We start from the raw sequence: 15,713 nt of genomic DNA on the forward strand, positions 1-15,713 counted from the left end.
GTGTACATTGTATATTAATGATCAGTGGTCAGTCTGTATACATTGTATATTAATGATCAGTGGTCAGTCTGTGTACATTGTATATTAATGATCAGTGGTCAGTCTGTATACATTGTATATTAATGATCAGTGGTCAGTCTGTATACATTGTATATTAATGATCAGTGGTCAGTCTGTATACATTGTATATTAATGATCAGTGGTCAGTCTGTGTACATTGTATATTAATGATCAGTGGTCAGTCTGTATACATTGTATATTAATGATCAGTGGTCAGTCTGTGTACATTGTATATTAATGATCAGTGGTCAGTCTGTATACATTGTATATTAATGATCAGTGGTCAGTCTGTATACATTGTATATTAATGATCAGTGGTCAGTCTGTGTACATTGTATATTAATGATCAGTGGTCAGTCTGTATACATTGTATATTAATGATCAGTGGTCAGTCTGTATACATTGTATATTAATGATCAGTGGTCAGTCTGTATACATTGTATATTAATGATCAGTGGTCAGTCTGTGTACATTGTATATTAATGATCAGTGGTCAGTCTGTATACATTGTATATTAATGATTATCGGTGTTTTTATTTTTTAGAACTAACAGTGTTTCCTCCCTGTGGTAATCTCGGTGTCTTCGGTACAGAAATAAAGTCCTACGTTGGTCTTTTACCCCCGAGCCTTTACTCGCACTGCGTGGGACAGTCCCTACCCAACCCCTAGCGGGAGGTAAGTGTCGCACCCAAGGAAGCAGCTGATTAATAATTAAGAAAGAATGAATCCGCGACCGTGTCCTCTTCTCCGTCTCACTGCTGCCGAAAGGAAGGAGGAGTCCCGACGTCAGGAGGACGAGACGGGAGCTGGTGGCTGTGGGGCGGATTCTTATCAGACTGATTAGGATGCAGCTGTTCTCAGAGCGGCTCGCACATGAGCTACAATGGGATAGAGCCGTATGTTATAGATCCGTCTCACAGTCATTATCCCTGCAAATGTCAGTACGATTTGGCTTAACATTGGCTTCTGAAAGAAAGAAAAAGAAAGAAAGGTTGCTGTGTATAACACTAATAAGCTGTGTATAACACTAATATGCTGTGTATAACACTAATATGCTGAGTATACCCCTAATATGCTGTGTATAACACCAATATGCTGTGTATACCCCTAATATGCTGTGTATAACCCTAATATGCTGTGTATAACCCTAATATGCTGTGTATAACCCTAATATGCTGTGTATAACACCAATATGCTGTGTATAACACCAATATGCTGTGTATACCCATAATATGCTGTGTATACCCATAATATTCTCTGTTTCCCCTTAATATGCTGTGTATACCCCTAATATGCTGTGTATACCCCTAATATGCTTTGTATACCCCTAATATGCTGTTTATACCCCTAATATGCTGTGTATACCCCTAATATGCTGAGTATAACACCAATATGCTGTGCATACCCCTAATATGCTGTATATAACCACTATATGAAGTTAGTAACTCGTGTTCTTATTTGTGTCACTTGTTTATTTTATTCTGTACAGTTAGCTTCATCACACTGCGTGTTACACAGACACACGCCGCTCTGCGTGTTACACAGACACACGCCGCTCTGCGTGTTACACAGACACACGCCGCTCTGCGTGTTACACAGACATACGTCAATGCGTGTTACACAGACACACGCCACTGCGTGTTACACCGACACACGTCGCTCTGCGTGTTACACACAGACACACGCCGCTCTGCGTGTTACACAGACACACGCCGCTCTGCGTGTTACACACAGACACACGCCGCTCTGCGTGTTACACACAAACACACGCCGCTCTGCGTGTTACTCAGAGACACACGCTGCTCTGCGTGTTGCACACACACGCCGCTCTGCGTGTTACACAGACACACGCCGCTCTGCGTGTTACACACAGACACACGGCGCTCTGCGTGTTACACACAGACACACGCCCACACGCCACTCTGCGTGTTACACACAGACACACGCCGCTCTGCGTGTTACACACAGACACACGCCGCTCTGCGTGTTACACACCGACACACGCCACTCTGCGTGTTACACAGACACACGCTGCTCTGCGTGTTACACAGACACACGCCGCTCTGCGTGTTACACATACACACTGCTTTGCGTGTTACACACAGACACACGCCACTCTGCGTGTTACACATATTTCCTGGTTCTTTCCTGGCTATGAACACGCTGCAGCCACCAATACACACACCACGGGATGAAGCCACATGATATGAAGCAGTGTAAATACTTACATCAGGTATAAGGGGCTTAGATGGGTAACAATAGATTTTCCAAGCGGCTGCAGTCCAAAATAAGGTCAGAAAAGCCTGAATATCACATGGAAAAGTCACGGTCAGTCACATGATTTCTATGTATTACTCAGACCTCACATTTACATGCATGTATTGTATTGTATTGTATGTCTTTATTTATATAGCGCCATTAATGTACATAGCGCTTCACAGCAGTAATACATGTGGTAATCAAATAAATAACAGATAATATAAATAACAGATCATGGGAATAAGTGCTTTAGACATAAAAGTAACATTAAGGAAGAGGAGTCCCTGCTCCGAGGAGCTTACAATCTAATTGGTAGGCAGGGAGAACGTACAGAGACAGTAGGAGGGAGTTCTGGTAAGTGAGTCTGCAGGGGGCCAAGCATTATGTATCATGTGTTCAGAATATCCACAGTGCTATTCATATGCTTCTTTAAGCAAATGTGTCTTAAGGTGGGTCTTAAAGGTGGATAGAGAGGGTGCTAGTCGGGTACTGAGGGGAAGGCATTCCAGGGGTGTGGGGCAGTCAGTGAAAAAGGTTTAAGGCGGGAGAGGTCTTTAGATACAAAGGAGGTAGAGAGAAGACATCCTTGAGAAGAACGCACAAGTCGGGATGGTGCATAACGAGAAATTAGGGATGAGATGTAAGGAGGGGCAGAAGTGTAAAGCTTTAAAAGTGAGGAGAAGAATGGAGTGTGAGATGCGGGATTTGATTGGAAGCCAGGAGAGGGATTTCAGGAGGGGAGACGCTGAGACAGATCTAGGAAAGAGTAGAGTGATTCTGGCAGCAGCGTTTAGGATAGAGTGTAGGGGAGACAGGTGAGAGGCAGTAAGGCCGGACAGCAGGAGGTTACAGTAATCAAGACGGGAGAGAATGAGGGCCTGAGTCAGAGTTTTAGCAGTCGAGCAACAGAGGAAAGGGAGTATCTTTGTTATATTGCGGAGGAAAAAGCGACAGGTTTTAGAAATGTTTTGAATGTGAGGGGCGAATGTGAGGGAGGAGTCGAGTGTGACCCCTAAGCAGAGTGCTTGGGTTACTGGGTGTATGTATACATGTATGTATGTATGTATACATGTGTGTATGTGTGTATGTATGTATACATGTGTATGTATGTATGTATACATGTGTGTATGTGTGTATACATGTGTGTATGTAATATATGTATGTATGTATACATGTATGTATGTGTGTATGTATGTATGTATACATGTGTGTATGTGTGTATGTATGTATGTATACATGTGTGTATGTGTGTATGTATGTATGTATACATGTGTGTATGTATGTATACATGTGTGTGTGTATGCATGTATGTATGTATACATGTATGTATGTATACATGTGTGTATGTAGGTATGTATACATGTATGTATGTATGTATACATGTGTGTATGTATGTATGTATACATGTATGTATGTATACATGTGTGTATGTATGTATACATGTATGTATGTATGTATACGTGTGTATGTATGTATACATGTGTGTATGTGTGTATGTATGTATGTATGTATACATGTGTGTATGTGTGTATGTATGTATACATGTGTGTATGTATGTATGTATGTATACATGTATGTATGTATACATGTGTGTATGTGTGTATGTATGTATATGTATGTATGTATGTATACATGTGTGTATGTGTGTATGTATGTATGTATCCACCTTTAAGACCCACCTTAAGACACATCTGCTTAAAGAAGCATATGAGTAGCACTGGATAATCATGGACACATGACACAAAGCTTGGCCTCCTGCAGACGCACTTACTAGTATTCCCTCCTACTGTCTCTCTACGTTCTCCCTACCTACCAATTAGATTGTAAGCTCCTCGGAGCAGGGACTCCTTCCTTAATGTTACTTTTACAGTATGTCTGAAGCACTTATTCCCATGATCTGTTATTTATATTTGTTATTTATATGACATGTATTACTACTGTGAAGCGCTATGTACATTTTATGGCGCTATACAAATAAAGACATACATACATACATACATACCATTATTTATATATTGCCATCCATGTACACAGCACCTTACAGGCGTGATATAATAGGAATAAACACTTCGACATAAAAGTGCACATTAGGCGAAGGAGTCTCTGCCCCGAAGAGCTTACAATCTACTTACTACTAATACAGCTGCTAGTATATATGTGTTAAGCAAGAAGTGAGGAAGCCCCTCCCGATGCAGGGCTCAAAAGCGCAATATTAGGCAAGTGAAAAAAATGCATATATGTTTAAATGCACAAAAAGGTATCGCCTGTCCAATGTGGTTCCATGTCAATGAGACCCCATGTGCTCCTATAAAAGGTATAAAGGTATGTCACCAACACATACTACGGGGATGTCTAGGGAGACCCTGATAACAATCAACAAGTCCCCCAAAGGATGGATGAACCAATCCCTGGAGCTGGATCCACACAACGTATAAGCATTTGAATAATAGATGTAGTACTCATCCCTGAGCCCCTGAAAAATGAACCCAAGGCTTTCTCTCACCCAAAGGATTTCATAAATGGGTCTTTGTAGCATATGTAAACATGTTAAGTCAATCAGATCTATTTCATCTACAGCGACAAAGGATAGATATAGAATCAATAAATGTATAACTTGTAACACTGTTATCTATATTCACGTTCATCTATATGTATCACGTTGTCTATATTCTCTATTGTGGACGTGGAAAGAATTATGTTGGTCGTACAATTAGACCATTAAAAGATAAGAATTATGGAGCATCTGAGGTCTATAAAGAAGAGAGATCTAGATCTCCCGGTGTCAAGAAATTTCTCCAATTGTCCACATGCAAGTCACATGGAAGTATAGACAACTTTCAATTCAGCGGTCTGGAACACATTCCATTATCTATCAGAAGGGGGAATAGAAAGAACGTCCTCAACAAATGAGATATGTTCTGGATATTTACCCTCACCACTAACTCCCTCTGGGATAAATACAGAATGGGAATTGAAACATTTCTTTATGATTGACTCATATATACATTGCTATAATTTTCTCTCTCGTGGTAGCCACATTTTCTCTTGTGAATATGATTTACTTGAGGTTTGTGTATGATCCTTTATAGACAACTCTTTAGTCCTCAGAAGAGTAAACCATTGTACGATGTAGGTCTTTCTCAAATTATGTTTATTCAAGTAATTTCAATTAGGACGGCCTTAATAAAAAGAAGATTCAAGGCCTTCTATCTTGTATTTCAAGTTCAGATATATCTCAAAAAAAATCTCACTCAGAGCTAAGGGTGGGTGAACTAGATTCCTCACTTAGTTATCTCTAGTGGATACTTTCATAGTTCCAAACAAAATATATTATTGAGCGATTTATCTTCTTCTCAAACTATGTTTGTTCAGGGAATTCTAATGACCAAGGACTTATTGCAAAGATTATTCAGAGTTTCTTGCTAAGTGTTTCAATTTAAGTTACTCTCATATATTTTATTGAGAGTTTAAAAGTGAACGAATAATGTATTTTTCATCTAGAATTATGTCCAGTGGTCTTGTCATGCTAAGGGTATGGTTCCATGAAAGCATTCAATTACAATCTTTTCTCCAACTATATAAAATTTGACAAAGTCCAATTTTTGTTATGCCTACATCCATCCATTAGTTCTATTTCCATGATTGATATCTGTTATATAAATTGAAGTTTTCAATTAAGATATAGATGTATAGGGGGACATCAAAATTAAGAATATTATGATAATCAGGTACCTCTATTTGTGTTTTATGATATGTACATATGGTTGATATATATATATATATATATATATATATATATATATATATATATATATATACAGTATATACACGTTTTTGTATTCAGAGATTTCTTTTTTGATGCAACAATTGGTTATTTGGTTTTAGGTATTTAGGTATTTATTCTGTATTATTATTATTTTTCTTTATGTTTCATGGTTATGTTTTTTGCATTAGGTCATTGTATCATTCACCTCTTTTTATGCACCTTTTTGATCTATTTCATCTTTGTTGTTATTTTAACGATCATATTATGTGTCCCGGCATTTGTGTGTGTCCTGGCTGCCATGGTTACCTCCACCGCTGCGTCATCATGGACCATCTGTGATTCGTGGGGGACCTGTTGAATGACGTTGGGGGCGTAGCATCAGGCGACCAATCACTACATATGCCGGTACACTCGAGGAGAACGCTACTCTTGGACACAGTGCCCGTCGGCACGAAGCGCCTCAGAGCTTCTTGTCGAGGTACCGTAGCTGCGGTATGGTTTGTCGACATCAAAAAACGTAGTTTTTAAGTGACCCGGCAGTATCGGCCTGTTTCTGGCACGTCCACGAACGCAGTGCGCGCCCACATCATCCTATATGGAAGAATCCTTTTCTGCTAATATATGTACCTATTCCTAACAGATACGCATCTGCAGATACTCACTGCTGCAACATCTGGATTGCGGTAGGTATTCCACCATGTGAACGCAGTTATTCCATATCTCACCATCGATCCCATATTGCGATATGCCTAAAACACAGTAAGCAGTTAATCTACTGATAAATACCCAAGGAAAGGGCATCAATAATACCCAAGGAAAGGGCATCAATAATACCCAAGGAAAGGGCATCAATAATACCCAAGGAAAGGGCATCAATAATACCCAAGGAAAGGGCATCAATAATACCCAAGGGAAGGGCATCAATAATACCCAAGGGAAGGGCATCAATAATACCCAAGGGAAGGGCATCAATAATACCCAAGGAAAGGGCATCAATAATACCCAAGGAAAGGGCATCAATAATACCCAAGGAAAGGGCATCAATAATACCCAAGGAAAGGGCATCAATAATACCCAAGGAAAGGGCATCAATAATACCCAAGGAAAGGGCATCAATAATACCCAAGGAAAGGGCATCAATAATACCCAAGGAAAGGGCATCAATAATACCCAAGGGAAGGGCATCAATAATACCCAAGGAAAGGGCATCAATAATACCCAAGGGAAGGGCATCAATAATACCCAAGGAAAGGGCATCAATAATACCCAAGGGAAGGGCATCAATAATACCCAAGGGAAGGGCATCAATAATACCCAAGGAAAGGGCATCAATAATACCCAAGGGAAGGGCATCAATAATACCCAAGGGAAGGGCATCAATAATACCCAAGGGAAGGGCATCAATAATACCCAAGGGAAGGGCATCAATAATACCCAAGGGAAGGGTCTTCGCCGCTCGTGTCCCCCCGGTCCATTCCTGAGCTGCACTGGTATAATGAGTGTATTACATACCAGCAGATTATAATGGCAAGCGTTCTCCTACGTGACTTTGAAGGAGATGATGCATCTATAAGGCTAGGTCCCCGCTGCCTGCTGTTGTTCCCGCTATGGCGTACGCTGCAGGGACAAGAACCGCCGCTAAATGGGGCCGCCGCATCGTGAGACCAGATTTCTCTGAAAACAGGAAATCTGGGCTCACAACTTGTGACGCAGCGCTGGCCACGCCCCCCTGGCGGCTCAGCCAATGAGGGCGAACCTGCCGGGTAACGACATCATCTTATGGGACCTTTTTCTTGCATTAAATGGGTGCAGAGACTGGGACACATAACACCTGTGTAGCAGAGAGGAGGTACACGGGATCCCTGTGTTGCATAGAGAGGAGGTACACGGGATCCCCGTGTTGCATAGCGAGGAGGTACACGGGATCCCCGTGTTGCATAGAGAGGAAGTACACGGGATCCCTGTGTTGCATAGAGAGGAGGTACACGGGATCCCCGTGTTGCATAGAGAGGAGGTACACGGGATCCCCATGTTGCATAGAGAGGAGGTACATGGGATCCCCGTGTTGCATAAAGAGGAGGTACACGGGATCCCCGTGTTGCATAGAGAGGAGGTACACGGGATCCCCGTGTTGCATAGAGAGGAGGTTCACGGGATACCCGTGTTGCATAGAGAGGAGGTACACGGGATCCCCGTGTTGCATAGTTAGGAGGTACACGGGATCCCCATGTTGCATAGAGAGGATGTACACGGGATCCCCGTGTTGCATAGAGAGGATGTACACGGGATCCTCGTGTTGCATAGAGAGGAAGTACACGGGATCCCTGTGTTGCATAGAGAGGAGGTACACGGGATCCCCGTGTTGCATAGAGAGGATGTACACGGGATCCCCGTGTTGCATAGAGAGGAGGTACACGGGATCCCCATGTTGCATAGAGAGGAGGTACACGGGATCCCCGTGTTGCATAGAGAGGAGGTACACAGGATCCCCGTGTTGCATAGAGAGGAGGTACACGGGATCCCCGTGTTGCATAGAGAGGAGGTACACAGGATCCCCGTGTTGCATAGAGAGGAGGTACACGGGATCCCGGTGTTGCATAGAGAGGAGGTACACGGGATCTCCTTGTAGCAGGGAGGAGGTACACGGGATCTAGCGGTTATTATCCATGGGACAGAATCACAGCAGAACAGAAAACTGCAGCAAAAAGGCAAATATTAAAGTGTGCGTGTTAAACCCGGGACCCGCAGAAATTACCTTTCTTTTGGGTTTTTCCTCCTTGTCGGGTATTTTCATGTGTGATGTAGGTGACTGTCGGAGAAGAGCAAACACAGGTATTTTAGGGTCTGTTTGATAGTGCAGTCCAGTGGTGAAATGGTGCTCAGTCAATGTACTCTATGGAGTATTCCTAATATACAATCAATAATGTCCGGAAATGCCTTCACCTGTCCACAGAAACAGGCCAGGTATTAGCTGCTCGGGAGAAGTCCCGCCCCGTGGCGCCCCCACCACAGTTTGTGGCGCAATCTATAAATCTCACCTCTGCAAACTTAGGGGACTATTTATGAGGAGGGTAACAAGCACGGGGCCAATGCAGTTACCTTTATATGAAGCCCTCTCCGTGAATCTGGCAAATCCAAACGGTGTGCAGAATCCGTTGTAAAAAGGTGTCCAAACGGTGTCTGTGTGGAACGGGGCACAGCCTCCATTAGGGGCAAAATGATCACGACAGGGTAACGTCCATAAAAATATCATTTATTCAGCTCCCATAAGCATTAACAGGTAAACAACCCACCTACGCGTTTCGCGCTTTATCAAGGCGTGAGGTTTATTAATAAAACGTACACATTTTTATACATGCCGATGCCTCGGGAGTTACGTCATCGACCTGCGACCCCACAACGCGTCGCTCCTGAGCTGTAGTGGATAACGTGTCTCCCTATTAGCTGCCTAGGTCAGCTGACCCCAAACACGAAGAGCATATTTGGACCTGATTTCTATAGGTCCTCCTTTATGTATATGTTTCATATAATATAGATTTTGTATTTACACTTAATGAGAAATCTTTGCACCAAATATAGTTTAGTTTTTTGATCTATCTTTATCTATCTATCTATATATCTATATCTATCTCTATATATATATATATATATATATATATATATATATATATATATATATATATATATATATATATATATATATATATATATATATATATATATATATATATATATATCAACTAGATGATATACCCGGCGTTGCCCGGGATGTAAATCTGTAATAGGTAGTATTATGTATAAATCATGGAACAATAGGTGACTATTTGGTGGAAAGGTTGTATAATAATGTTGAAAAGAAACATGGAAGAAAATGTAATACGATGTTGTTGTTTAAAAATGGTTTATTGTAAAGACACCACAGTACAATGTATATTTAGGTGACATAAATGATGTAAAATGTGAGGTGTGTGTCCCGCTATGGTGTGAGCGTGTGTGAAGCGGCGGGTGGGTGTTCAGTACGGGTGGCGGGTGGGTAGTGAGTGCTGGCTGTGGGTGGGTGTCCCGCTATGGTGTGAGCGGGTGTGAGGCATCGGGTGGGTGTTCAGTACGGGTGGCGGGTGGGTAGTGGAGTGCTGGCAGTGGGTGTGTGTCCCGCTATGGTGTGAGCGGGTGTGAGGCATCGGGTGGGTGTTCAGTACGGGTGGCGGGTGGGTAGTGAGTGCTGGCTGTGGGTGGGTGTCCTGCTAGGGTGTGAGCGGGTGTGAGGTGGCAGGTGGGTGTTCAGTACGGGTGGCGGGTGGGTAGTGAGTGCTGGCTGTGGGTGGGTGTCCTGCTAGGGTGTGAGCGGGTGTGAGGCGGCGGGTGGGTGTTCAGTACGGGTGGCGGGTGGGTAGTGAGTGCTGGCTGTGGGTGGGTGTCCTGCTAGGGTGTGAGCGGGTGTGAGGCGGCGGGTGGGTGTTCAGTACGGGTGGCGGGTGGGTAGTGAGTGCTGGCTGTGGGTGGGTGTCCCGCTAGGGTGTGAGCGGGTGTGAGGTGGCAGGTGGGTGTTCAGTACGGGTGGCGGGTGGGTAGTGAGTGCTGGCTGTGGGTGTGTGTCCCGCTAGGGTGTGAGCGGGTGTGAGGCGGCGGGTGGGTGTTCAGTACGGGTGGCGGGTGGGTAGTGAGTGCTGGCTGTGGGTGGGTGTCCCGCTAGGGTGTGAGCGGGTGTGAGGCGGCGGGTGGGTGTTCAGTACGGGTGGCGGGTGGGTAGTGAGTGCTGGCTGTGGGTGGGTGTCCTGCTAGGGTGTGAGCGGGTGTGAGGTGGCAGGTGGGTGTTCAGTACGGGTGGCGGGTGGGTAGTGAGTGCTGGCTGTCGAGTGTGTCAGGTGGGTGAGAGGCGGCGGTGTGTGTCGAGTGGGTGAGAGGCGGCAGGTGTCTGTTGAGTGCGGTCGGCGGCTGTGGGGTGCAGGGGTGTGAGGCGGCGGGGGGTGAAAGGCAGAGGCGGGAGACGGGAGGCGGCCTATGGGGAAGGCAGGCAGGCAAGGGGGGGAGGGAGGTGTCACTGTGTGTGTGTCACTGTGTGTGTGTGTGTGTGTGTGTGTGTGCATGTGCGTGTATGTCAGTGTGTGTGTGTGTCTGTCAGACTGTGTGTGTCTGTCAGACTGTGTGTGTCTGTCAGACTGTGTGTGTGTGTCAGACTGTGTGTGTCTGTCAGACTGTGTGTGTCTGTCAGACTGTGTGTGTCTGTCACTGTGTGTGTTGGGGGGGTCAAAAATGGAGCTGGGGGGGGGTCAAAAACGGAGTTGGGAGGGGTCAAGAACTGAGCTGGGAGGGGTCAAGAACGGAGCGGGGGGTCAAAAACGGAGCTGGGGGGGGTCAAAAACGGAGCGGGGTCAAAAAAGGAGCTGGGGGGTCAAAAAAGGAGCTGGGGGTCAAAACAGGAGCTGGGGGGGGGGGGGGGCAAAAACAGAGTGGGGGGCAAAAACGGAGCTGGGTGGGGGGGGAAACTCACAGTCTCAGTTAAGCCTCCCCCAGCAGCAACAGCCGACATCGCCACCACCAGTGAGCATTTCCTCACCGCAGGTGGCAGCAGCAGCAGTGTGGCCGGGGGTTGGGGAGCCCTGGGTTAGAACGCACCGGCCAATGAGAGCCGTGGGGGGGGCGAGACACACTGGCCAATGAGAGCCGTGGGAGGGCGGGCGGACCGACGGACCAATCAAATGGTCTACAGACACTCACAACCAAGATTTTCAGAATTATATATATAGATACGATACCGTTCCGCAGTCTCGTAATCAGGAGGCAGCACTCGGTAAGTAGTTCGTCAAAATGAGTATATTAGTAATAAAGGTGATATATCAAGAAACCCAATGTTTTGGAAACCCAACGTTTTGGAAACCCAACGTTTTGGAAACCCAACGTTTTGGAATCGTTGGGTTTCTTAATGTATCACCTTTGTTACTAATATACTCATTTTGACGAACTACTTACTGAGTGCTGCCTCCTTATTACCAGACTGCGGAACGGTATCGTATTGATATATTATTTATAATGGGACACGAACCTACATTTTACCAGCACCTACAGGCGTGCCAACTGAACCGATTTAACGATATATGTCTAACTGATTATCATTCAATATCTGGTATTATTTTCTAGTAATATTTATTAATGTATGCATATACACAAGTTGAGGACAATTTACAGGTTTATGGAGGTTTTAATCTTCCCATGACCCACAGCTGTGGCATCACCTGCCATAATCCACGTTTGTGATCATAATGAACCTCTTGGCATATATCATTCATCTTGGATTAGAATGACGAAATAATATTGTTTAAATGAAGATACTGTTGATATATTACAGAAACGGACAGGGGGGTCTCTGGAGAAGGATTGAAAGTGATGTTCAGTTTCCATTTTGTAAAATCTAATTGTTTCATCTATTCATTTTGTGAGTAAGAATGTGTCTGGTATAGATGAGAGGATTTTGCTAAATAGATTTACGACTGTGCCTAAAGTAACGCCCACATTCTTGCGATAGTGAGTACCAGGTATCTATTCGTGGCTGTTTGAGGCCAGTTTAAACCAAGTTTAATGATCTGTAAAATGATTGGTTTAAGAATTAAGGAGAGGTTAGTGTAATCTGCCTAGTAACAGTTTAAACAAAGGAACCAAATATGTATAAAGGTTGCTGCCTGGACACTCCCTGGCAGAGAGAGTCTTGTAGACTTTTGAATGAGTATGATCATACTATACAATAAACTACTTATTATCAACTGAACCCTGTTTGTCAGTTTGGAACATTGACACTATAATCTGTGGGTCTTCAGTACAGAATACATGTATATAGTTTTCTCTTCAACAATATATTTGTTGTTGAGATACATATACACACATTTACATGTCATTTCCCAGAATCCCTTGCTGCAGTGGAAGCACTGTATGCTAAGGGATAATGGCAAAAAGCAGGGTTCCAGACCTAAGACATATGAGTGTGCTCTTTTTATAATTGTTTATTATCTTTCTAGCATTTCTAAGTTATTATAATGTTTAGCTTGTGGTAAGATCTGTGGGAGCTCTTTACATTTTGATAGCCGGTTTACTATTGTGTGTTGGTTGTTGCTACAGTTACGACGCTTGTACAGCTGCCGTGCACGCCTCTCTATGGGACTGTTATTTTGTGCATATGGTTGCTAAAAATAAAGTTTTGATTTTCATGTTTGAGGTCAGCTGACCTAGGCAGCCAATAGGGAGGGACGTTTTTCACTACAGCTCAGGAGAGATGCATCGTGGGGTCGCAGGTCGATGACGTAACTCCCGAGCCTCCGGCATTTATAAATATGTAAGTTTTATTCATTAACCTCACACCTTGGTAAAGCGCAAGAGCGTGAAACGCGTAGGTGGGGTTTTACCTGTTAATGCTTAGGTAAGCGGAATAAATACTATTTTTATGGGAGTTACCCTGTCGTGATCTTTTTGTCCCTGTCCTGTTCAGGCCACACAGACATGATCTGTTTTATTTATTTATAAATATGTGTTACAGGCAGTAATACAGTGAGAGTTACCTCTCGCTCTCACGCATGTCCTGGGCACAGAGATATAACGTGTGTTACAGGCAGTAATACAGTGAGAGTTACCTCTCGTTCTCACGCATGTCCTGGGCACAGAGTTATAACGTGTTACAGGCAGTAATACAGTGAGAGTTACCTCTCGTTCTCACGCATGTCCTGGGCACAGAGTTATAACGTGTGTTACAGGCAGTAATACAGTGAGAGTTACCTCTCGTTCTCACGCATGTCCTGGGCACAGAGTTATAACGTGTTACAGGCAGGAATACAGTGAGAGTTACCTCTCGCTCTCACGCATGTCCTGGGTACAGAGATATAACGTGTTACAGGCAGTAATACAGTGAGAGTTACCTCTCGCTCTCACGCATGTCCTGGGCACAGAGTTATAACGTGTGTTACAGGTAGTAATACAGTGAGAGTTACCTCTCGCTCTCACGCATGTCCTGGGCACAGAGTTATAACGTGTTACAGGCAGTAATACAGTGAGAGTTACCTCTCGCTCTCACGCATGTCCTGGGCACAGAGTTATAACGTGTTACAGGCAGTAATACAGTGAGAGTTACCTCTCGCTCTCACGCATGTCCTGGGCACAGAGTTATAACGTGTTACAGGCAGTAATACAGTGAGAGTTACCTCTCGTTCTCACACATGTCCTGGGCACAGAGTTATAACATGTGTTACAGGCAGGAATACAGTGAGAGTTACCGCTCGCTCTCACGCATGTCCTGGGCACAGAGTTATAACGTGTGTTACAGGAAGTAATACAGTGAGAGTTACCTCTCGCTCTCACGCATGTCCTGGGCAAAGTTATAACGTGTGTTACAGGAAGTAATACAGTGAGAGTTACCGCTCGTTCTCACGCATGTCCTGGGCACAGAGTTATAACGTGTGTTACAGGCAGTAATACAGTGAGAGTTACCGCTCGTTCTCACGCATGTCCTGGGCACAGAATTATAACATGTGTTACAGGCAGTAATACAGTGAGAGTTACCTCTCGTTCTCACGCATGTCCCGGGCACAGAGTTATAACATGTGTTACAGGCAGTAATACAGTGAGAGTTACCGCTCGCTCTCACGCATGTCCTGGGCACAGAGTTATAACGTGTTACAGGCAGTAATACACTGAGCGTTACCTCTCGTTCTCACGCATGTTCTGGGCACAGAGTTATAACGTGTGTTACAGGAAGTAATACAGTGAGAGTTACCTCTCGTTCTCACGCATGTTCTGGGCACAGAGATATAATGTGTTACAGGAAGTAATACAGTGAGAGTTACCTCTCGCTCTCACGCATGTCCTGGGCACAGAGTTATAACGTGTTACAGTAAGTAATACAATGAGAGTTACCGCTCGTTCTCACGCATGTCCTGGGCACAGAGTTATAACATGTGTTACAGGAAGTAATACAGTGAGAGTTACCTCTCGTTCTCACGCATGTCCTGGGCACAGAGTTATAACATGTGTTACAGGCAGTAATACAGTGAGAGTTACCTCTCGTTCTCACGCATGTCCTGGGCACAGAGTTATAACGTGTTACAGGAAGTAATACAGTGAGAGTTACCTCTCATTCTCACGCATGTCCTGGGCACAGAGTTATAACATGTGTTACAGGCAGTAATACAGTGAGAGTTACCTCTTGTTCTCACGCATGTCCTGGGCACAGAGTTATAACATGTGTTACAGGCAGTAATACAGTGAGAGTTACCTCTCGTTCTCACGCATGTCCTGGGCACAGAGTTATAACGTGTTACAGGCAGTAATACAGTGAGAGTTACCTCTCGTTCTCACGCATGTCCTGGGCACAGAGTTATAACGTGTGTTACAGGCAGTAATACAGTGAGAGTTACCTCTCGTTCTCACGCATGTCCTGGGCACAGAGTTATAACGTGTTACAGGCAGTAATACAGTGAGAGTTGCCTCTCGTTCTCACGCATGTCCTGAGCACAGAGTTATAACATGTGTTACAGGCAGTAATACAGTGAGAGTTACCTCTCGTTCTCACGCATGTCCTGGGCACAGAGTTATAACGTGTTACAGGCAGTAATACAGTGAGAGTTATCTCTCGTTCTCACGCATGTCC

General features: G+C 44.3%; 1 protein-coding gene across 1 annotated transcript in view; it reads right to left on the reverse strand.

The window, feature by feature from the left end:
* Window positions 1-563: 563 nt before the first annotated feature.
* LOC142463608 (uncharacterized) overlaps window positions 564-15,713 on the reverse strand; it is a 52,387-nt gene continuing 37,237 nt past the window's right edge. The window contains exons 7-11 of the mRNA XM_075566559.1: window positions 9,185-9,265; window positions 8,841-8,894; window positions 6,748-6,834; window positions 2,289-2,363; window positions 564-1,026 (exon numbers count right to left, since the gene is read on the reverse strand). Of these exons, the coding sequence (XP_075422674.1) occupies window positions 901-1,026; window positions 2,289-2,363; window positions 6,748-6,834; window positions 8,841-8,894; window positions 9,185-9,265 (423 nt within the window). The 3' untranslated portion in view covers window positions 564-900. The remainder of the gene's footprint in view (window positions 1,027-2,288; window positions 2,364-6,747; window positions 6,835-8,840; window positions 8,895-9,184; window positions 9,266-15,713) is intronic.

Source organism: Ascaphus truei, chromosome 11 (assembly GCF_040206685.1).
Source record: "Ascaphus truei isolate aAscTru1 chromosome 11, aAscTru1.hap1, whole genome shotgun sequence".
Taxonomy (NCBI): Eukaryota; Metazoa; Chordata; class Amphibia; order Anura; family Ascaphidae; genus Ascaphus; species Ascaphus truei.